A 21,601-nucleotide genomic window follows, 5' to 3' on the forward strand; every position below is an offset into this window, starting at 1 on the left:
GAGCGCCGGGGTATGGTGGGCGTAGGCACTCCGAGCGCCGGGGTATGATCGGTGTGGGCACTCCGAGCGCCGGGGTATGGTGCGCATAGGCACTCCGAGCGCGCACGTCCAATCATTGTTTGGAGGCTGGGCCCACATATTTTGAACATAGCGCCTCCAACTTTCGATTGCGTGACACATTTCTGAACGCGCGAGTGTAGAATACAATATGCTAATTAAAGTTACGCCGACCTACGCCGTTGTCTCATGGGCATATGGCCTTCCATCGCAATGTCCTTGTCCCTACCAAGAGGCACCTCCGACGTTGCTCGAGTCGCCAATACCGCGGTACTGTCTTCAATTATGCGCCATGGAGGGAGGCGTGGCCCGATGAGTCGATGGGAGGGTGATTCGTGCCGTTCCGCGCTTTCCCGATGCAGCGCAGTGGATCCTGTAGGATCGCGTAAGTTGCAAACGTTTTCAAAGCTCTCCGATGACGAACCTTCATGTGTAGGAACAGGCACCGCCCGCTCCCCAGATCCCGTCGGTGAAGGAGACCGCTGGCTAACTTCCATGGGCATATGCGACGCCCTGTCCGATGTTGCGCCGGCGCACCTGGAGGCGTGTTCCTCCGCTTTCTCGTCCGACGAAGACGATGCGTATGATGGCAGTCGAGGAACCACCATCAACAACCTCGGAATCAGCGGCGATGGTGAGGGAGAAGTTGGTCGTGCCCGATCTTCGCTACCATGTGCGGGTATAATAGGGCCTGCCGATGCACTGGGCAGAGCGAACAGAGGTGCGGGGATCGTAGTGTGAGGGGGCACGGGTGGCGAGGCGGCAGACAATGATACAGGAGGCGTCGTGGCCGCGGATTTCGGAGGTGGGGGCGGACTATGAAAAGACGGGTGGGAGCGGGCAGAGTCACGTCGAAATTTGTCATAAAATGGGGGTGGAGGGGGGCGGTTCGTTGAAGTCCGCCGTCGCATCGAACATGAAAGGCGAGAGAAGCGTCGGCGCCGTCATCAGTGTATGGTTGACTTGCTCTAGCTCTAGGACTCTGGCAGTCAACGCGGCAACGTCCTCTTGAAGCCCCTGGTTCTGTGCAAGTGTGCGTCGCACCAGCTCGCTGTTGTTGGCAATCTCAGTGCGAATCGCCTCCAAGTCGGCCATGGTCGCTGGCCGCGATGCTGCTCTGCCTTCCCAACGCTTGTGCCCGTCGACAGAGGGCAGGGTGGACTCTGGAATCGCGAAGAAATCGCGTCCTGCGTTTAGTTAACACACCTTCAATATCGAAACGTTGTCGCATACCTGGGACTCGAGATGGAATGTTGTACCTTGCTACGGAGGGTCCTGGCAGCGCGCTCTCCGCCTCCACATCTTCTTCGCTCTCCACATCCGGGCTGCGGATTCGCGCCCGCTTGCGAGGGCGCGGCGGCTGCGCAATGTCTTCCATACCAGCATTTTCGCCCTGCGGTTCGTTCGCTGTGAATGAATAACATCAGTCGCTCGTGGCCGTGTGTTCGGTGCGCCTGTGTCCCACCTTTACGCAGCTGCTCCAGCCATTCTTCTTCGGTTTCAACTAAAATACATAGCATGAGTTTGTTAACGACCAATTCGATTATCGTGGCTTACAAAAGCCCTCCTCGTCATCGCTGTCGTTGTAGAGCCGCCCCTTCGGCTTGTTGCTGTCGTTGGGTTCCATTCCGGATCCCCCTGAGATATAATCAGCACCAACCGGGTATAGCATGATCCCATACTCACTGGCGCAACGTCCGTGTCATCGAGCGTAACCGCGCCCACAGGGTACGGAATGAAGCCGTTATCCCGGAATTCCAATGTGTCGGGTCCGAGTGCGATTCTGTGCCGCCTCGTGCTCTTCTTTGCCTGCAACCCTCCAAATCTCAGAGAGATATCTGATCCAGGTTGGGGTATCGGCCTTCCGTGCATTGCGCCACTTCCTCGAATACAACGTCACATCGCGGAAGACGTTCGGATTGGCCGTCATAATCCCCACGCGAAGCATGCGGGTGCGGACGAGGACAGATGTTGGATACCCGCCTGCGATGGCCGGGACGACGTCACATGCAACGCGTCGGTCCCGGCAGCACACACATGCTGTGCCCCCCAGAGGCCAAAACTGACATGTTGTTCCATGCCGCTTGCAGGGGCCGCATTTCATATCCTGCAAGTTGCACGGGGGATTAGGTGAATATAGGAAGGCATTTATCACAAAACCGACTTACCTGCGGGAGCGTCGCCAGCGGGTAGTATGTCTTGAATTGCTGATAGGAACTGGCGGGGGAAAGTACCTCTCGTGATGCACAAAAGGACTTGCCTTCTGCTTTCTGGTACTGCGGCGTTTCTTTTGTCCAGCTTTACCCCCAGACGTCCCACGCGATGCGGCACGAGACGTAGCACGAGATGTGCCGCGAGATGTCATCCGAGACGATGCGCGAGAGGACGCGCGAGAGGACGCGCGAGAGGACGGCCGAGATGTCGCCGGAGATGTTGCACGAGATTTAGAATGGGATGTCGCTCGAGAGGCCATGCTCGGGTCCTCGACGGCTTCCGCACAAGCCGCTTGTTAGGCCCGCGAGGATTCACCGGTGGGCTGGGGGACACTGAACCATCTAACAAACGAGCGTTAGTTGCAGCTCCGATCTGAACGCTGCGTACGAACCGTCGCTCTCTGCACCACGCCGTTTGCGCTTCTTGTCTGTTGAGGACGAAGAGTCAGATGATATGGTGACGGTTCATGGAAGACTTACTGGTGTCGGGGGGAGACACGTAGTCCAACTGCTGGGCACGCGCAGGCCTTTTCGCCTGGCCATCACGCCCAGGGGTGCGTCCCCGCTTGACGTCATCCTGGACGTGGCTACCGTCTGCAAAGGAGGTATAAGACAAGGCGGGAACGCGGGCCGTCTATGAACCCACCGTCTCCACCTGAGCCACTGGGTTGTGGGGACCGTGCCACGGATTTCCCCTTCGCCCGTCGACGCTTCTCCAGCTGCTCCGCAGCAGATGGCGGCGGCGCATCCTTGATATCGTCCCCACTGCAACCCAATTGTGAGTCGAGGACGGCAGCATCTGAACAAATACATTAAAAAACGGCATAACGATAGGTCTAGGACTTACCTCGCGTCTCCTTTCCGCTTTTCCCTAACATTACCGTTAGCTCAAAAGATTGCTGCAGGTTCGGAAGCGACCTACATTCGAAAACCCAACCATCTTGTAGGTCCTTCAGGGGCACGAAGCCGATCTTCCAGTCGTCATCGCCGGAAATGGGGTAGCTGAAGGGAAAGCCTTCCTCCCGGGGATCCTCCTTCCCGAACGCCCGGACGTTCCAAGGATTGGGAACGTATGGCACACCTTGTTCGGCCACGAAGCCGGCGTAGTCGTACTCGTATAGCGCGCCGAGTACAAGCTTCGGCAGAATGGTGATATTCGCGTGATGGTCGGGATATATCTCACTGATTGCCTGCACCGCACTCTTCAAGCCGTCTTCCCACCGCTGCAAAACATCCCGTGGAGTGGTGGCCTTCGGGGGGAGGTGGCGGAGGGCATAGTGGATTGCGCTCGCGTGGCGGCGAAGCGTCTGTTGCACCGGTTCAGGCAAGGATGTTGATGTGTCGCCAGACATATTCGTAGACAGATTGGATGTGGAAGCTAGTCGAAGTGTGGATGCAAGCAGCAGGGGATGGGCAAAGACTTGGAGGTTGGACAGAGTGCAGTTGAGCGGTTCGAGTTCGCCTACGCGTCTCGTCACATGCCCGCGTCTAGCGCCCAAACGACCGGCGCGACCATGTGACGCAAGTCTTTCTGCCACGCTTCCACAAGCCCCGGATTGCAACACTGCCAGCTCCCAACGTGTAGTTCATTGCTCCATAAACAAAATGTCACACGGTTTCACAGGTGTGTTGGTAATGTTGATGCGCTCTCACTCCACTGACGCATCCATAGAACCTACGCCTTGTGTCCATCTGGAGCCGTTTCGTTGGGTTCCAGAAGACCTCCAAATAGCGACGTGGCCGACATTGAATACGGTCGACATACCATCCAACCTGAAGACACTCTTGTTTCCCCCCGAGGATATTCGGATCGCGGAGCTACTTGACTACGTTCCTACCCACCCCCCTCCGCCTTCTCTTCGCGGCATGACCGGCTCCGTGCGAACCTCCCATCTTCCCCCCACCGATCCGAGCACCTACCCGTCGTTCATATGGGAGCTCGACCATCGCAACTTCACCATACCTGCGGATTCCAAAATCGCGCTTCAGGACGGACGCCCCGCCTCGCTCATCCACCCTGCTGCCCCAGAAGTCCTTTTTCCCGCCTGGGCGGCCACCACTTGGCGGGCGATGTCTGAAATCTGGAATGCTCGTGATGTCTGGGTCAAAGGCTTCAACTATTGTCGGAAAAACTCGCCTTCGTCGTACCAACGCGATCTTCAGCACTTCGTCCGAGTGCACTGGTACGAGGCCGCCGCTCTGAATTCGGACCTGTTGGCACGGTGTCAACGAATACTCGGCGACAATATGGTCAACGACGAATCGTTGAATGACTGTGTCGACGTCCTAAATGCCACTCTTGACCCTGAGAGCCGTCCAATAGTCGTAACCCAGACTGGCTTCTGTCCCTTTGTGCTCCAGGAGAAGACATCGGAACGCGTGCTGCGAAAAGCTTTGCGCAAGCTCGGTAACAAGGCGCATGGTCAAATAATCATCCCATGGCATCTTCCACTATCACGGCATTGGGTCACTGTCCGGCTCGACCTCGACACGCGCATGTTCGTGATCGTCGATTCCCTCCGCGGCGCCAAGTCCCCAGATAAGACCGTCTGGAACGGTGTACAACTCCTTGGGGCAGCAATTGACAAGTTTCTCGGCCTACCGGACGGCTCAGACCCCTGGATACACGACGCTACATCGATAGCCTCACCAAGGCAACGTGACGGTATTTCGTGCGGTCCGATCACCTTGAACACAATGCAACGAATGTTGTATGACGATCGGGATATTTGGACGCCGGAGCGGGCAGTAGCAAGTCGCATGGAGGTCATGGATGGCTGCGTGAAATGTTGGGAACTGGTGAGTCTTGTGCGCGATCCTCCTTCAGGTCTATTCACACATCTCCCTTCTCAGAGAGGCAGTCTGGCAAGGACAAAGACACAACATGTATTCGGCAAACTTGGTTTCTTTAACCCCGCCGGTGGCCCCGCCGTGTATGCACCTGTAAGTGTGGTTTTCACTGGTACCCAACACATCACATGAATCGTTCTTGATACAGGGTGATTCAAAGTCCACTGACGGGAATGGTTCAAAAACGCCGCTCCTGGACGCTGCGGGGCACTCTTCCGAAGGCGCAAGCGAACCAGAGTCGGAGAGCAGCGAGAGAAAAGCAGCACCAGGGGTGGTTCAAGACACGGCGGCGATGCGAAGGCTGCCCAACATTTCTTCCCCCATCACGATGACCACGCCTTCAGATTCATCTGTGGACGTCGACAAGCCTCTGGGAGATGCTGCCACCAAAGAAACGTCTCTACACCCCGATGGAATGGCGGCGTTCCGGCAGATAGCCCCGTCTTCCGATGCCCCTCGCCCTGTGGCTCACGGGATGGCGGCATTCCGTCAGTTTGCCGGCTCCCCCAATATTCCTGCCCGCACCAATCCTGACAGCGTAAATGCCCCTGCCGACATCCACAAGTCTCCGCCAGATGGCGCCAACGAAGCAACGCCTCTCCGAACTGATGGCATGGCGGCGTTCCAACCCATGGCACCATCTTCCAATCTACCTCGCCCTGTGGGTCACGGGATGGCGGCATTCCGTCAGTTTGCTAGTAATCCTTCTTCCTCAGGTGTTCCATTTGACCACACTGCAAGAACCGCCATGCGAAGTACCCCGCAGACTGCGCCCGGCTCCGGCGATGCTATACCTCTACAGGGTATGGCAGCATTTCGGCAGATGGGAGCGCCCCCAAACAAGCCATCCTCTATTGCAACAGGTATGGCCGCATTTCGCAGCTTTTCCAAACCAAACCGGGCGGAAAGCATCTTGCACAACGAAATCGAACATTCGACGGCGAAGAAGCGCAAGCTCTCTTAGCTACCGTACATATACACAAAGTATGTAGAATGCGATCTGGATTGTATGCTATACACACACCCTACATAAGCTTTTAATCCTTTCTGCTTCATTCTTCATGATGAAAACGCTCGGGACGCACGGGCGTGTGCAAAATGGCCATTTCATACTGGCCCTCGCATGGTATACAGACGTCAGAGATGTGCGCTCGGAGTGCCCACGCCCATCAGATGCGGGCGCTCGGAGTGCCTACGCCCACCATACCCCGGCGCTCGGAGTGCCCACGCCCATCAAAGACGGGCGCTCGGAGTGCCCATGCCCATCAAACACGGGCGCTCGGAGTGCCTACGCCCATCAAAGACGGGCGCTCGGAGTGCCCATGCCCATCAAAGACGGGCGCTCGGAGTGCCCACGCCCATCAAAGACGGGCGCTCGGAGTGCCCATGCCCATCAAACACGGGCGCTCGGAGTGCCTACGCCCATCAAACACGGGCGCTCGGAGTGCCTACGCCCATCAAACACGGGCGCTCGGAGTGCCTACGCCCATCAGACACGGGCGCTCGGAGTGCCCACGCCCACCAAACACGGGCGCTCGGAGTGCCTGCGCCCACCATACCCCGGCGCTCGGAGTGCCCACGCCCATCAGACACGGGCGCTCGGAGTGCCTACGCCCCTCATACCCCGGCGCTCTCAGGGAGCACAGTCATCGGACACGCGCGTTCTGAGTCCTTGCCGCCTTCAGAACATTGGCCTCTGATATGTATTACACACAACGTTCTAGCCTCTGCCACCCCCCGTAGATCATGTGTGCTTTGTATACGAATATTACATTTCCGAGACAGCAACCCAGTCCGTCCATATATTGTATTGGGTCGCCGACATGTGCAATGCTTTGGAAATAAATGAAGCACGGAGGGTGATGATGCAACATGAAGAGCATACCTCAGGAAGCCATAGTCCCATGCCATTCATGTCAGGCAGGACAGTCAAATGGGCAGCTTCACTTGAATCGTATCACGTTCCATCGTTGACATGCGTATAGCAGTACTTTGCAACAAACTATATGTAATCATATTCAGATGCCAACTGACTTTCGCCTCCTCTCCGCGGTGTTTCTGCTCGCGCCGCAAGGTCCCAGCAATGCCAACCTGCAACCATCATGTCTGTAGCACCCATCCCGTCTCGGAGAAAGTCTACGTTTCGAATGTTCCAACCTGGTGCAGAGTCCGTCAGGTCCAGCAGTCCAAACGGCAGATTAGTGACCAATTCCTCATCCATCGCGGCACTGCCCATCTCGTAAAGCTGCCAACATGGGGTGGGAGATCCCGCCAGTAGTGCGTGTCTTGCACCCAAGTACCTGCTCCGGTGCGCAGAGACTTGGCCGATGTCCACCTGGTTAAGCCGCCGTTCAGCCCCACCGACGTCGATGTATACCAGGCCGCCATCTGCCTCTGAGGGGCCGGCACCTGCCTGGTTGGCTTCTGGGGTATTTTCGTTGTTGGGAGTGATGCTCTGGCTGGGAGGCAAGACGATGCCGTCTGGGATTCGGGGAGGTGATGATACAGGTCGGCGTAGACCAAAATTGCCGTCGAGTTCTATGTCAACTCCTCTGGTGGTGGACGGGATGGGCTGTGGATGAGACGTGCCGCCTTCCAACTCTGGCGTTCCAGCAGCGTGGTCGCGCGTTTCTCCACCGGCTTCGTCGAGGATAGGCTGCAATTGAGGGTACGCGGGCGGTGGGGTTGCAGGACGAGACAACGGATGCCACCCAGGCGATCCAGACTGCTGAAAGCCAGTAATTTCAGGCTGGAGCCATGAAATGCGTACAGGCCCTTCGTGCTGCCAGAGAGGGCTGACCCGTGGGCGTAGGTAATCGAGATGCCGGAAAGGCGCAATGGGAAGGCACATGCCTGTGCCACAGGCTTCCACAACCCAGGGCATCACTGGTGGTCGGCACCGATGTTGGAGAGTATAGCCGAGCATTTCTATGGACAAAGCCCTCATAGCGGACTTTTCGGGAAAGTTGTAGTGTTCGAGTATGGGCCACGCTTCATCATCCCCGAAGATCGGCCTGAAAACATCACAGGGCCACGCCAACACGGAGTAGCTCTGTGGAGAGCTTTTTGCCAGGAAGTATCGAATGGCGCCTTCTGCCAAGACCAGATCACGGCCTTGCAGGCGTGGATTGATACGGAAGCCGTCGCGGTCCATATATGCCAGCGCGGATAGGGGCATGTCGTCCTCAACTGTCGATCCCAAGTCAGTATGAAAGACGGAGCTTATTTAACGTGTGCACATACTGGTCAAGCCGCCGTAGGCGCTGAGAAGATTATACGTGCACGTCCGTCCATTGATCCAGCAGCTGTCGCAACGGGTGGGCGGCATGGTGCTTTCGACCGAGCGGGAATATTTGCAGTCTACGTTCCGAGAGAGGCAGTGGTCGCACTGTGGTTTCGATGCAGGAATAAAGTAAGCAGCTGCTTGCTTACGGTTGCGTAGGCGACGGACCTGCTTTCCGAAGAGAATATTGACTCCGAGAGGAACGTCGTTTGGGACGGTTACAGGGAGCATGTGAATGTATGGGACATGGTCGGAAGTGTCGGACATGTTTGTGGGGGGTGGCAAGGGGGATGGAACAGGTTTGGGATATGCGATATGGAGATGAGCAGAGGGGCGATAGATGGGCAGAGGGGGGAAACAAGGGCCTGTATACATATCAGCCGCGCCCATCACACGTGCTTTCTAAAGAAGCGTGCCTACGTGTACACCGGAGTCTTTATGCCATCGCCCCAGTTACGCATGGCCTCAGTATTGTGGCCTGTATGGATGGTCATGCAACACCCAGATAGAAAATCAAACGAGCAAGAAGCCTCTGTAGTCCTTGAATGTTTGAACACCCATGCACGCCATGTTAAACCCTATGGCAAACAGTACGTGCTAATATGGGTGGCATCGCAGGCGACGTGCACATATCAGCTGCAACACAGGCAACAGGCCGATATGAGTGGCAACACCGGGTACATGCTTTTAAATAGACGTAGTAGCCATCTAGATATTACACAACATGAGCGCTGTGCCCGTATGAGTTAGGACGCAGGCGACGGGCTCATATGAGAGGCAACATAGACGACGGGCTCATATGAGAGGCAACATAGGCGACGGGCTCATATGAGAGGCAACATAGACGACGGGCTCATATGAGAGGCAACACAGGGTACATCCTTTTATATAGATGTAGTAGCTACAAAGCAGCAGCAGTAGTAAGAGCATCATACAAAGGTGGCATAGGGCTTGCTTATACATGTGGCTGTGCCCTCATATGAGCGGGAATATGGGCTACAGAGCGCCCGCTCATATGAGCCCACCCGAGCGGTATCCCCAGGCTACAGTGTCAAAAATATGAGTGGCATCCCTGGCTACAATAGTGGCATGCACTCTGCTGCTGTGGCACAGCGTGCTCGGGCTGCTGCCCGTGAAGCGCGAGTATATTCTAGAACTGCTGTGGGCCCTGTTGAGTGTGGTTCGAGACGCACGAACACGTGTGCGCACCATATCCGTTTGGGCCAGAACCGAGGATATCGCTGCGGTGGTTAGCCCTCGCGCGTGTCCCCATACATGAATGACGGCGGCATCGTGTAGCACGACTGATGTCGTCGGCGACTGGCGCGTGTCCTGCGGGGCCGGCAGCGGCGGCGAACACCAGGCGGGCCAGGAAGTGTGATGGCCAGGGTGGAGCCGGCACGAGCGACAGTGGCTCGAGGGGTACCACAGCGAGTCGGGCCGGGTGCTGGGTGTCCGCGAAGGAGAGGCGGAGTGGAGGACGCGGTCGAGGATGTTGAGGCGGCGGCGAAGGTGTAGGCCAAACGGGTGTGGAAAGGCGGTTTGGAGAAGCTCAGCTGCATCGATCTCGTGCGCAGGGTGTACCATGAGCCGAGTTCAATACCGATAGATCAGATAAGCGTACCTTGGGACGTGCTTGTCGAAGGCCATCCCAGGTCTGGCCGGGGAACAGCCCATCCACGAGCTTTGTGACCTGCAGCGTTTCGGCCACTTGTCGTCTCATACCCTGGGGTCGTCCGCCCACACCCATGAGCACGCTGGCGCTGGCGCTCGCAACGCCGTCTTCGGAGTGTCGGACACTGGCTGTCAACGGCCCCGAGAACTCCAAAGTTGGGCGGACTGGTAGGACATGGATCACGGAGATCGGGGTGTGGAGGGACGGTGAAGTGGGACGGACTCACCGATGGTTGACAGATACAGCGTGTGGATCAGGACGGGTGTCGGGCAGGCTGACGAAGAGCGGCAGGGAGTTGATGTGAGGGACCTCCAACGCGTCCTCGTCAGCGTCCCAAACGACCAAGAAAATCAGGACTAAAACGCACCTTTCAACACGACGAGCGGGCCGCCGAACATGCTCTGACCCTTTGCATGGAGCGTGACCAAGGCAAGGGCGAGGCCAGGGTGGGAGTGGCGAACGAGTCGAGGCTGCGCTGGCAGAGTCCCGGTCCGGCTGAGCAGAGACTGAGATTCCCACGCCATGCGCTGCCAGCACACGTGTCGCTCCTCGTCCTCTCCCTCCACGGGAGGCTCCCGCACCTTCTATCCTTCATGCTGCCGCCTCTACTCTGTGATTACCGTGCCTTTATGCTGGTCTATTCCATACAGAGTCGCCCACCTTGCTCGGCCCGCCTTGCCACCTCACCCACGTCGCCTACTCTCACCCGGTGCGTCGCCACCTCGCTCACCTCGCAGGCGTCACCCTGAACAGATTGTCGCAATCCCCCCGCCCGCGGCCGCCGGTCCACATCCACGAGCTCGAGCAGGAGAAGGAGCCCCTCCCAGTGCGCTGCTGCGTGGAGGAGTACCGCCGTTGACTCGAGGTCAAGAACGACCCCCTCCGCAATGGTCCACCTCTGCCCAGGACGCGTTCGACCGCGACTCCTATGCCCCCGCACTCTCCGATGACCGCCACTTTGACGGTCGGAGTCAAGCGCTACCGCACTACGGACACAACATACGTGAGTGCAGTCGTTCTATCTCAATGTTTTTTCTTTCCTCCTCTTCCCGACCCTATACCACTCCCGCTTCTCCTTCACTGTTGTACCATCCAATTCCCCATCCTTCACATCCACAATGTTGGTTATCGCTGACCCCCGTGTCCTAGAACATCTATCTTCGCTGGCATGGATACCACCTTGGCAATTGCGCTCGCCCTGACACTCCAATAGCTCGGTGACTACGCTCAGGTGCAAGTCCGCCTCTGCGCCGCACGTCCCTCCCCACACACATCCCATTCTCCTCGATCTGGGTCCTCGATCTCGACGTCGAACACAGCCCCGTCCTCTTGCCACCCTCCTTCCTCACGCACACCCCCGCGCTGGCCACCCTCGTCTTCCTCTTCCGTGCGCACCACGGCATGGCCAAGATGGACGAGCTCGACGCGCTCACCCCTGCCCTTTTCGTCCCCGGCGGTGGCGGCAGCGGCGCCCTCCCGTGCCCGCGGCTCGCCACGCTCAGCTCCTGGATCTGGTTCCTGGGGCTCATCGTGCACTGGGGCCCGATGGGCGACAGGCGACGCACCCTTGTCGCCGCCACATTCGCGAAGCTCACCGCGCTCGCGACGGGGTGCGGGTGCCTCGGCCGGCCGCTGCGCACGATGCTTCTCGCGCCCACCACGCTCCCCACGCAACTCCGGCCGGAGGAACTGCAGGAGGCGGCGTGCGCGGACCGCGAGAACGAGGACGGGCAGAGAGGGGAGGCGCTCGTCGACGCCGCAGTCGACGCGGGGATCGAGACACTCTGGGGTGTTGTGGACGAGGTCGTGTGGGCGGCAGACGGGAGGGGCTCCCGCACTGTCTCATTGTCCAAAGCCACAATTTGTCGTATGTACTTGTGACAATGCAATACCGTTCAATAGAGATTTAGTGTGCACTCAAATATCGATCACTGCTGGATTCTCTGAGATACGTCTGAGATGTCTCCTCACCTCTCATCGATCTGAAATGTCTTGCGTGAGATGTGTCAGAGATCCGAGAGTTTGAGACATTTTGGAAATTACTGATGGGGTACGAGCGCTGGCGAGCTAGCGAGAGCGCAGGGCGAACGAGCTCAGTCTCGGGGGGAAAGAAGACTCATGATATTAAAGGTAAGTACCTAGCGAGAGCGCAGGGCGAACGAGCTAGGTAACGAGTAAGTGCGTAGTCCAGAATACAGAGTATACGGATGCGGGGCTCACCTCAGTCTCGGGGGAAAGAAGACTGAGGTGTACGTAACGTGCGAGAGCGTATATGTGACTCGGGCGAGTACGGAAAGGTAAGGTACAGGTACGAAGGACATTTCGAAATGATACGAAGAGGGGAAACACATGGTGCGCACCGGACGCAACTCGTCCGGGCCGGGACGTCTACCGCAATCGCGGCTTGCCGTCCAACAACGTCCGATACTGGTCTTACCTATTTTAGTTTAGTTGGTACTGTACAGTTCTTCGGCGCTCTCCGAGAGCCCCGGCATAGCGCTCGCTCGGCCGCTCGCTCATACCTCAGTCGTTACTGTCCCGACTGAGGTATGTTTCCATTCTATGTATCATTCTTCTATTCCTATACTTACATATATTGTACCTAGCTCGCACTCACTGTGCGTCGTTAGGTACAGCAATCTAGTCGTTACTGTCCCCGACTGAGCTCGCACTCACTGTGCGTCGTTACTTCCCGTCTCGCTGATCGGTTCAAGTCCACTTGAGGTTTTCCTGGTCCAGGAAGGTCGACGTGGAGTTGGGCGACGATTCGTGGGTCCCATTGTCTCGCATGTATTTGACCGGCACGGAGTGCATGGTGACAGTGGTGCTGACAATCAAGTGTAATAAGTGGCGATGATCATTTGAAGCAGCGAACTGAGGCGCGCATAAGCAACAACATGTCTTGTGATATTCGAGTTAGCAAGCCGCGGTCGTGGGTTACAGTCCGGTTCCGGTTCTGGTACACGGCATCGAGCTTTACATCGTCATCTTGGAAGTGTGGGACCTGGCTCTCGATTATGCGGTCTATCGAGGCAACCGTGAAGGTGGCAAGAAGCTCCCTTTAGTCTCTTTTCCATTCGCATACGCATGGTGACCAAATACAGCCTCCATCCAGCCTACCGCTCGTAGCGACACTTGTCCGAGTAAAATCCTACGAACAAGGCCAATCAGCGATCGCACAAACGAGTCCAGCACTAAAGAAATCACCATCGAGACCCTTCTTAGGATCGAAGTCTGCGCGTTTGATCAAGTCCAGCGCCCGCTCCCCGTCCTCCCGCCAAATCTCGACCGGCGTCCGCGCCGCCCCCTCACCCTCGATCCACCACCACCGCTTGTCGCGCGCGATCTCTGCCCGGAGTTCCCTTATTTTCCGCATCGGCGCGTTGAGAAACTCGCTGTCCGGTCCCCCCGCCGCCGGATCTCCTCCTCGCGCCCAATCTCTGCGGTCAGCTCTGGCCTACCCGGACCGCGGAGTAGCATGGTTCCGGGCTTGCACCACGAGAGTGCGAAGAGGCGGAGCGACGGGACGTCCTCGGAGAGCCGCACGGGCAGCTGTCGGAGCGTCTCGACACGGCGGATCTCCGCGGCACAGAGGCTGCCGACTTCGGCCATACTCGGAAATTCCGAGTACCGGCCGGTGGGCGGGAAGCGGAGGGAAAGGTGAACGAGCGAGGTCGATCGGAGGGCGGCGATGAGCGGATCCTGTGTTCGCGGGAGGATCGGCAAGCTGGGCGGAGGAGGATGGGGACAGGACGTACCACGTATCCGCGCGCGTTGTATTCGCCACATTGAGCTTTCACGACGATCGAGAGAGAGCGGAGCTGCGGCGCCGCGCCGCGCAGATCGTCCCACATTTGGCCCGGTTCTGCGAGATCGCTTTTCGTATGGAGCTCGAGAGCGGTGGGGCGGAAGGTCTTGAGGAGCGGGAGGAAGGTTTCTCCGCGGCGGATCGGTTTCTCCTCGCGAAAGATAAGCAGTGGACGGGCTTGATGCGTTGGACGGTGTCTTCCGCGATAGTGATGCGGTACGGAAGATCGAGCTTTTTCAGTCGTGCGGGCCATCGATCCTCCGCAGACATAGAGAGCGTAGCGGGAGGATTATTCCCGGCATAGAGCATGAGTGACAGTGTGTCGATGTTGGGACAGAGCGTGATGATGTGTGCGGAGACTGGGCCTGGGTAGGAGGCGACGGTAAGGTCACGAATTGAGGCAAGAGCAAAATCGTAGGAGGTACGCATCAGTGGCACATTGGCGATGTGGTTGAATGAGATGATCAGAGTCCGTATGCTCGGGGCCGAGGAAAGGCCCGACAAGAGAGCGGGGAGGCCAACGAAGTCATCCTCGTAGTAGTCTTGGTCGAAAACCAGTGTCAAACAGGTAAGCTTCTGGCTGGACAGCAAGTTTGGCAGAGCGGAGACCGTTTCAGGGCCGCTTTGTTGGAATTCGGCCTGCTCGAGGTGGTGCATCGCACCGATCGCTTTGATGACAAGCCCGTCGCAGTCTTCGATGAAGGACTCGAAGTGCCGGATTCGAATGGTGCGGAGGTTGAATGCCTGAGAAAGGATGATACGAAGAGGAGGAAGATCAACTTTGCGTGTGTCGAAACCGAGGGTGAAATGGCGGAGATGCTGGACGCGGGGTACTACTTGGGTCAAAGGTTCGGGTGCGCACATGTAGCGCGAAAGGGCGAGCGACTCGGAGCCATCCCCTTTATCCACATTGAATGCTCCACCCCAGGATAGGTCGACGAAGACGAAAGAGATGGCGAGTCTGTAGGCGCTTTTGGATGTGGAAGCTGTGGCCAGAGCCGCCCTGGAGTCCAGGAAGGAGAAAGTCGCGAGGAGGACGTCATCGTTGAGAGAGAGGAGGCCCGTAGGATGGTTCATCTTGGGAGACTTTAGAGGAACCCCTGGGATACGAGGGCGAAGGAGCACTGGGTGCCGTCCCTGTAGCCCAGGGATGCCACTCATATTTTTGACACTGTAGCCCGGGGATACCACTCGGGTGGGCTCATATGAGCGGGCGCTCTGTAGCCCATATTCCCGCTCATATGAGGACACAGCCACACATGTGAGCCTGCCTCTACCGCCTTTGTATAACACTCTGACTACTATTCCTGCTTTGTAGCTACTACATCTATATAAAAGGATGTACCCTGTGTTGCCTCTCATATGAGCCCGTCGCCTCTGTTGCCTCTCATATGAGCCTGTCGCCTATGTTGCCTCTCATATGAGCCCCGTCGTCTATGTTGCCTCTCATATGAGCCCGTCGTCTATGTTGCCTCTCATATGAGCCCGTCGCCTGCGTTCTAACTCATATGGGCACAGCGCTCATGCTGTGTAATATCTAGATGGCTACTACATCTATTTAAAAGCATGTACCTGGTGTTGCACTCATATGACCATGTAGCTGCATTGCTGCTCACACAACCATGTCACCTGCACCACCCCTCGTATGTGGGTGGCGCTTCTTCTGCCATACCATATTTATATGCAACCACTTTGCCACAGATGACACTCAAGAAAAGAAGTACATTCAGTGAATAGGGTGGAATCAAGGCAGGTACCTCTGTGTGGCATACACGAAAATAGCCAAACAACCCATCAATAGAGCATAGCCCCACAGCAATTTACAAATGGTACACATAGCAATGAACCATATGCTCAGTAGGCACCAAATGTACACCAGAGGATATTATGAAGACACTGGGTAACGCTTAACAACAGTTGAAAATGACCCCTGGGCATCGTGTGCAAAACGGCCCCACATGGCAGCCTGCCTATAGGCATAGCCTTGCTGCCCAGGCGAGAAACTGGTGTTTGCCCCCCTGTCATTCCACGTCGTTTCAGACGCACGGAATGACGACACAATTGCATCCATCTCAAGGGTGAGCCAGCCGATCTCCTCCCACCATCTATCCTTCCTTTCATGCCCTCTATACCACATGGGAGCGACGAGCTGTGAATGCAACAGTGAGTGAGTGTCCTAAAATATGCCAAACAAATGCTTACTGGCTGCATGGTAGTTTTTTCTCTGCATCTGCCCTTCTCCAGCGAAGGTCCACAGCCATGAGGGATGTTTGTGGCGTTGCCCACGTAAGGACGCTTCCACGATAGATGCATTGATATTGAGGTCTGTAGGAACAATGGGTAGGTACATTGCCATGTGCTTCTGGAGGAGGGCTTGTTCGTCTGGGTCTTGAATATTGTGCAAGGCTAAGAAGGCTTGTCGGGACTGCATGTACGTCCGTACATGGCGTGCAATCATTTGGTCGCAGACTCTGATGTCGTCAAAGGAACGTAGGGAGGCACGGGTAGAAGAAGCATTCCGTACGCCCGTGGCAAACTGGTATGACTTGTTCGCGATGCCATCTCTGATGGCGTTGATGCTGTCATGCATATCTGCTTGTTGAAGCTCCCGTTCTTGAACCGCAAGGTGCCAGCAGTTGTTACGTAGGAGATATTCCCTACCCAGGGTTGCAGGGTTGACTATGGGGCGTGACTCTGGCGCACCCACTTGCTCTGGTGCGATAGCAGGGTCCACAGGAATAGCATCACAGACATCCACTCCTTCGTGTGCATCCCATTCCTCACCAAGTGTGTGAGGTGTGGAAAGGGAATCAAGAACTGGGTAAGAGTCGGTGGGAAGAAAGGCAGCCCCAGCTCGGTTGAACCTTTGAATCAGAGAGAGCAGCTTTTGGCGTTCCTGAGCAAGATTAAGGCGAGCGTGGTCGGTGGATGCCTTGCTAAGCTGCCGAGCCATTCGCGCAACAATGACTCTGAAGATATACATGAGATCAGCCTGCAGGATTGAGCCCTGACCAGTGGAGGGGGCATAACAGAAACAAGATGCGCACCTCCGACGATCTATGGCGATACCAAGAACAAGCCATTCTGTGATGTTGGCTGCCCCAGCATTGTTCTCTTCTTCAACCATAGCTGTTTGTGTAGCAATGATCCCAGGCACTAAAGACACATTCAACCACCATATTGAGACGATGCCCGAGATAAACATACACGGGTTTTTGGCAAAGCTGAATATGTCTTTCTTCGCAATGTCCTCGCTTGCAGCATTGTGGGCATCATTAACTGCCTGAGTCCACATTGCAATTTCGTCTTTAGTAGCGACACCATTTATGTCGTCAAACGCTTTCGTGGCAGCTGCACATTCACGATGGGCTGTAATCCATTTCCGACACTGTGTGTGTGCTTGCTCCAAGGATCAACGACTGGGCTGGAAAGAATAGACAGGTCTCACCCATACGAGTCAGCTTCATCCAGTTTGAATCACACATGTGATCGTCTTGAACCTCTTGTCTGTGGGAGGTGCTCATGCCCCTGGTGCTGTCGCCGATGGCATTCAGTGGTTTCCACAGTGGTTCCATAGTCTCCCCATCCTGAATACCTGCCCAACGAACAAAGTTCAAAGAGTAACGGGCGAAGCAGTTGTGTTGATGCCCATGCACATGGAACTGCCCAATTGCCCAGAGAAATGTGGCCTCTGGCGGAATGTCAAGGAAAGGGGAGTTGGCAAATCGTGTGGCCATGTTGACGTGGTACTGGCAAATGATGTCGTAGATGAGCAGGAAGGATGAATAGACTGTGTATGCCTTCAATGCCCAGTTGACAGAATAGTCCATGTTGCGTTGACTGTGGATCATATCAGTCGTGCGACGTATCGTATAGCTAAAAACATACGCTTCTCCACGCTGGAAGTCGACAGCAGAGTGGGGCACAAATACCCCATGCCGTGAACACGCAGCCGCCCCTATGCCTGTGACATCCAAATGGTCTTTTGTGTTGTGGGACTCCAATGCTGCACGATGTGAGTTGCAGGTAGAACGAGGCCGCTAATTTATGTTTTTTCTCAGCCATCAAAGAACCATCAGAGCATAAGTTCAACCCACTGGCTCATTTCGTGCAAGCGCGTCAGCGAGGTGAGCTTTATATGGCGCCTGGCCGACCATGTGCATCTTGCCATCCATCAAAGAAACATCACCAGACTCAGAGGCCATCTTCATGTGTTGTGCACAGAAGTTGCCGTCGAAAACGAGGGATGCTGGATATTGGCAACTGGAACAGTCAAATCAGGCTGTGTTGAATAGAAGTCCCCTTCAGAAGGGTCGCAATCCATAGAATTGGGGCCATGGGCCACTAAACACAGGAGGTCGGAGTACCTCTGGCAATCATATACGGGCGCTCGGAGTGCCCACGCCCATCAGATGCGGGCGCTCGGAGTGCCTATGCCCACCATACCCGGGCGCTCGGAGTGCCTACGCCCGTCAGACACGGGCGCTCGGAGTGCCCATGCCCATCAGATGTGGGCGCTCGGAGTGCCCATGCCCATCAGATGTGGGCGCTCGGAGTGCCCATGCCCATCAGACGCAGGCGCTCGGAGTGCCTACGTCCACCACACCCCGGCGCTCGGAGTGCCCACGCCCGTCAGACACGGGCGCTCGGAGTGCCCACACCCATCAGTGAAAAGCACACTTAGATGCCATCGGCCACATTGCAGGTCATTTTCACCACGTGTGCGGCAGGGGGACGTACCGTTTGGGGTCTTCTGCCCATCCTGGTGGTGTGTTCTCTCCCGCCCTTAGGCACCCCGGACATTTGATTGCAAGTTCCCCAGGCCCAGGCTCGACCCCTGAGTGGCCAAACCCTGATCGCATGGTGTGAAAAAGGACACGATGCTGCCTGGACGTTCGGAGCAGACCCTTATACCCGAGCTAATAAAGTGAGCAATCAGCCAAGCGAAGTATATTAAAGAACAGTTTCTTTACTGCAAGATCGCCATAAAATGCCCCATCCGTCTTGCGACATAGATATTTGTGGTAGCTCATAGCCGATACTTTGCATTGCCGGTTTGTAAGTGAGAAGTCTTTCAGTAGGTCCATTGTGTAGACGGTCCTGACTCGTCGTGAAGATGCAGGATAGAAGCCCAGCTCTAAAAGCTGTTCGTCTTCTGGGTCCGCCCCTGGGCATTGACAGAAGGTGAATGAAAGGCGATGGAGGCCGTTGGTGTGGATCACTGAGATGGTGCGTTCACCATGATATGTGGGGATAGTGAGATCTGAAGGAGCATCTGGGGGGGGAGGTTGGGAAGAAGTTGTAACTTCAGTACCGTCGTCATCTAGGGTGGCCTCCTCATCCTCCCATTCTGGATGGTCTTCAAAGGCGTGTATCCGGGGCTCATCTTCTTCGTCATCCTCATTGTCATGTTCGTTTTGTGGGTCTGAAAACACATCTGTGTTGGGCATTGACGCGGCATTCTCAGTTCGCAGGGAAGCGGCACCTGGCACTTCACAAAGAGATGGGCAGGGGTTACTGTCATGTCCACAGTGGATCTGCATTCGGAGGTCATAGAGGGAGGCGTTGGCCCAGTGATTTTGCTTCCATCTTTCAATCCGGTGGGTTACAAGGCTGATGTGCTTGCGTCTACAACATGGGCCACATAAAGCTGGGCGCCCAAGACACTCCGTGCATCTCCAGAGGGCAGGTCTGCCACAGGAACAGTTGCTGGTGGGTCCAGCATAGGCATTAAACAGAATACCCATGTATTTCGCTTTTCGAAGTTTGAAATCTTCATAGAATTCTCGTTGCGTCTGAGTGCATTGGTGAGCATTGATTGCCCTCCTCGATGAAATTGCCCACCTTGTACTTCTTCTTAGGCTTTGTGGGAATGTCCTGAACTGGCCCGAGAAAGAATTCCCCACCCAATCCATCTAGCTCGGAGGAAGTTCCTTCGTGCGCAATTTTTTGACGCTTTCCAACACTGGGTGCCAATCGGGTGAGTTCTGGCGGCGCTGGTTGAGGAAATCTCCCTGTCCGTTGGCGATGGCCACGACGCCCATTTGTGGTTGTTTCGAGTTTTGGGGCAGGACGGAACCGCCTGTTGTAATCTACTCGGTCGATGGTCATTGCTGTTGGTGTTGACTGAAAGAGGTGAGCACTATGAAGACGACGTAGTGTAGTTGGCAGAGAAAGGCCACGCCAAGAGCTCAAGCACATTCTTCTGCTAAGGCGCTATCTTGGTTGCCAGCCGCTGAAATGGGCGTCATTGAAGCAATTTTATGATGGCTGGGCACTGTGAGGATCCAGCACATCACACCTTTCAGAGACACCCTTGCTTACCTCAAACTTCACATCATCCTTCGAATCGTCTTCCATCATTCTGATGGCTCTTCCTGCGACTGAGGACAACTTCTGTCCATGGATATGGACTAAAAGCGAGAAAATTATCCTCACATCAAAATGTGCAGAATGGGTGGCAGGAAACGCAACCATTCGACGACACATCGAACAAGAAGTTGCAGCGGCGCTCATTGAGGGTCGTGGGCAAAGCTCTAACATTAAAGTTCTTGGAGCATTTGTTGTGCAGGTGGGATGAATTCCGAGGCTCGCATGTTTACATTCGCTCATGTGGTCTTGTCAGAGGGTACAGACTTGGTTCGGCAACAACAACACCATTCGCACTCAAACCCAAAACCCAAAGTTCACCAAAGGCCGGAAGAAGACTGCATACTGGCTGTGGAGGGAGGATCCAGATACCAAGGAGGCCATTGGGTCCATGGGAAGGGACCAGAACGACACCTCTGTTGGTGCCGCATCTGCTATAGCCAGCAGGATGTGGGAAGAGTTGTCTGAGGAAGAGAAGCAGCCTTGGAAGGAGCTTGAGCACAGGCTTAGGAATGATGGTGGGACTGATGAGGAGAAACGCCTGTGAGTAACGAAATCATATTTGAGAATTTGGGCCCACAATAGGCATTTTAGATGGGCAGAGAAGAATGCTGCTCGCACGATGGAGGACGTCGTTGAATACCTCATGGCAAATGGCAACATGCCTTGCTTTGTGTATGGCCTTAGACGGGACAGCAATGGACAGATCAGACATTTGGTGTATGTAGTCCGCCCCATTTAAGTTCCAACGATGGCAGTTGACATGCATACCAGGTCCTCTGTGACAACATACTTGAACAAAGCCTCTGTGAGAGGGGAGAATGGACCTCGTTGGCCAGAACCTGACAAACATCCCAAATGGGACGATGGACCTTTTGAGGTTCTCTCCTCTCTATTTCATACCATTCTGGAGGGAGGGACACCAGATTCATACAGAAAGACTTCTGGGGTGAGTGCAGCAGCATTCTGTAGGACACTTCAACTAATACTGTGTATGGGATCAGATCAAAGTGAAGGCGTCAAAGCCTTCTCAACCAAGAGATGTTCCGTTTGAGTGGCGTGACAATTTGCCGGTATTGTTCATGCCAACTGCTGAACAGTGGCGAGGGGGTCTGAACATCAAGACTGTTATGACAGCCTGGTTCAACATCCATATCGGTGAGCCACAACTTTGTCACAATAGGTCATATAGCCTGATTTAAAATAGACCTGGCCATGGGCCATGGGACACGGTCCGTCCACCACCCACCTTGGCGAATTCTCGCTGCGGAGTTGCAAAACGTCTTTGGCCTGGGCTGGTACACCCCAAAGCTCAGCCTTATCCTGAAAACGTTACAGCAAATCAG

At 55.7% G+C, this 21,601-nt stretch overlaps 3 protein-coding genes across 3 annotated transcripts; 1 reads left to right on the forward strand and 2 right to left on the reverse strand.

Annotated features, from left to right (window-relative positions):
* Positions 1 to 918: 918 nt before the first annotated feature.
* Positions 919 to 3,622, reverse strand: BXZ73DRAFT_84598 (uncharacterized protein; the record flags this gene model as incomplete). The annotated part of the gene is made up of 11 exons (XM_048023984.1): positions 919 to 1,244; positions 1,291 to 1,464; positions 1,523 to 1,561; positions 1,615 to 1,695; positions 1,740 to 1,866; positions 2,226 to 2,274; positions 2,659 to 2,698; positions 2,751 to 2,864; positions 2,917 to 3,069; positions 3,118 to 3,141; positions 3,193 to 3,622. 11 exons carry the CDS (start codon positions 3,620 to 3,622, stop codon positions 919 to 921), a joined length of 1,557 nt encoding a protein of 518 aa, XP_047870649.1.
* A 253-nt stretch (positions 3,623 to 3,875) lies between these two features.
* Positions 3,876 to 6,084, forward strand: BXZ73DRAFT_110247 (uncharacterized protein; the record flags this gene model as incomplete). The annotated part of the gene is made up of 4 exons (XM_048017337.1): positions 3,876 to 3,894; positions 3,943 to 5,069; positions 5,124 to 5,213; positions 5,269 to 6,084. 4 exons carry the CDS (start codon positions 3,876 to 3,878, stop codon positions 6,082 to 6,084), a joined length of 2,052 nt encoding a protein of 683 aa, XP_047870650.1.
* A 979-nt stretch (positions 6,085 to 7,063) lies between these two features.
* On the reverse strand, positions 7,064 to 8,670 carry BXZ73DRAFT_84600 (uncharacterized protein; the record flags this gene model as incomplete). The annotated part of the gene is made up of 4 exons (XM_048023985.1): positions 7,064 to 7,110; positions 7,155 to 8,309; positions 8,364 to 8,508; positions 8,572 to 8,670. The coding sequence occupies 4 exons, from the start codon at positions 8,668 to 8,670 to the stop codon at positions 7,064 to 7,066; spliced, it is 1,446 nt and encodes a 481-aa protein (XP_047870651.1).
* Positions 8,671 to 21,601: the final 12,931 nt, after the last annotated feature.

Source organism: Epithele typhae (genome assembly GCF_022376455.1).
Source record: "Epithele typhae strain CBS 203.58 chromosome Unknown BXZ73scaffold_340, whole genome shotgun sequence".
Taxonomy (NCBI): Eukaryota; Fungi; Basidiomycota; class Agaricomycetes; order Polyporales; family Epitheliaceae; genus Epithele; species Epithele typhae.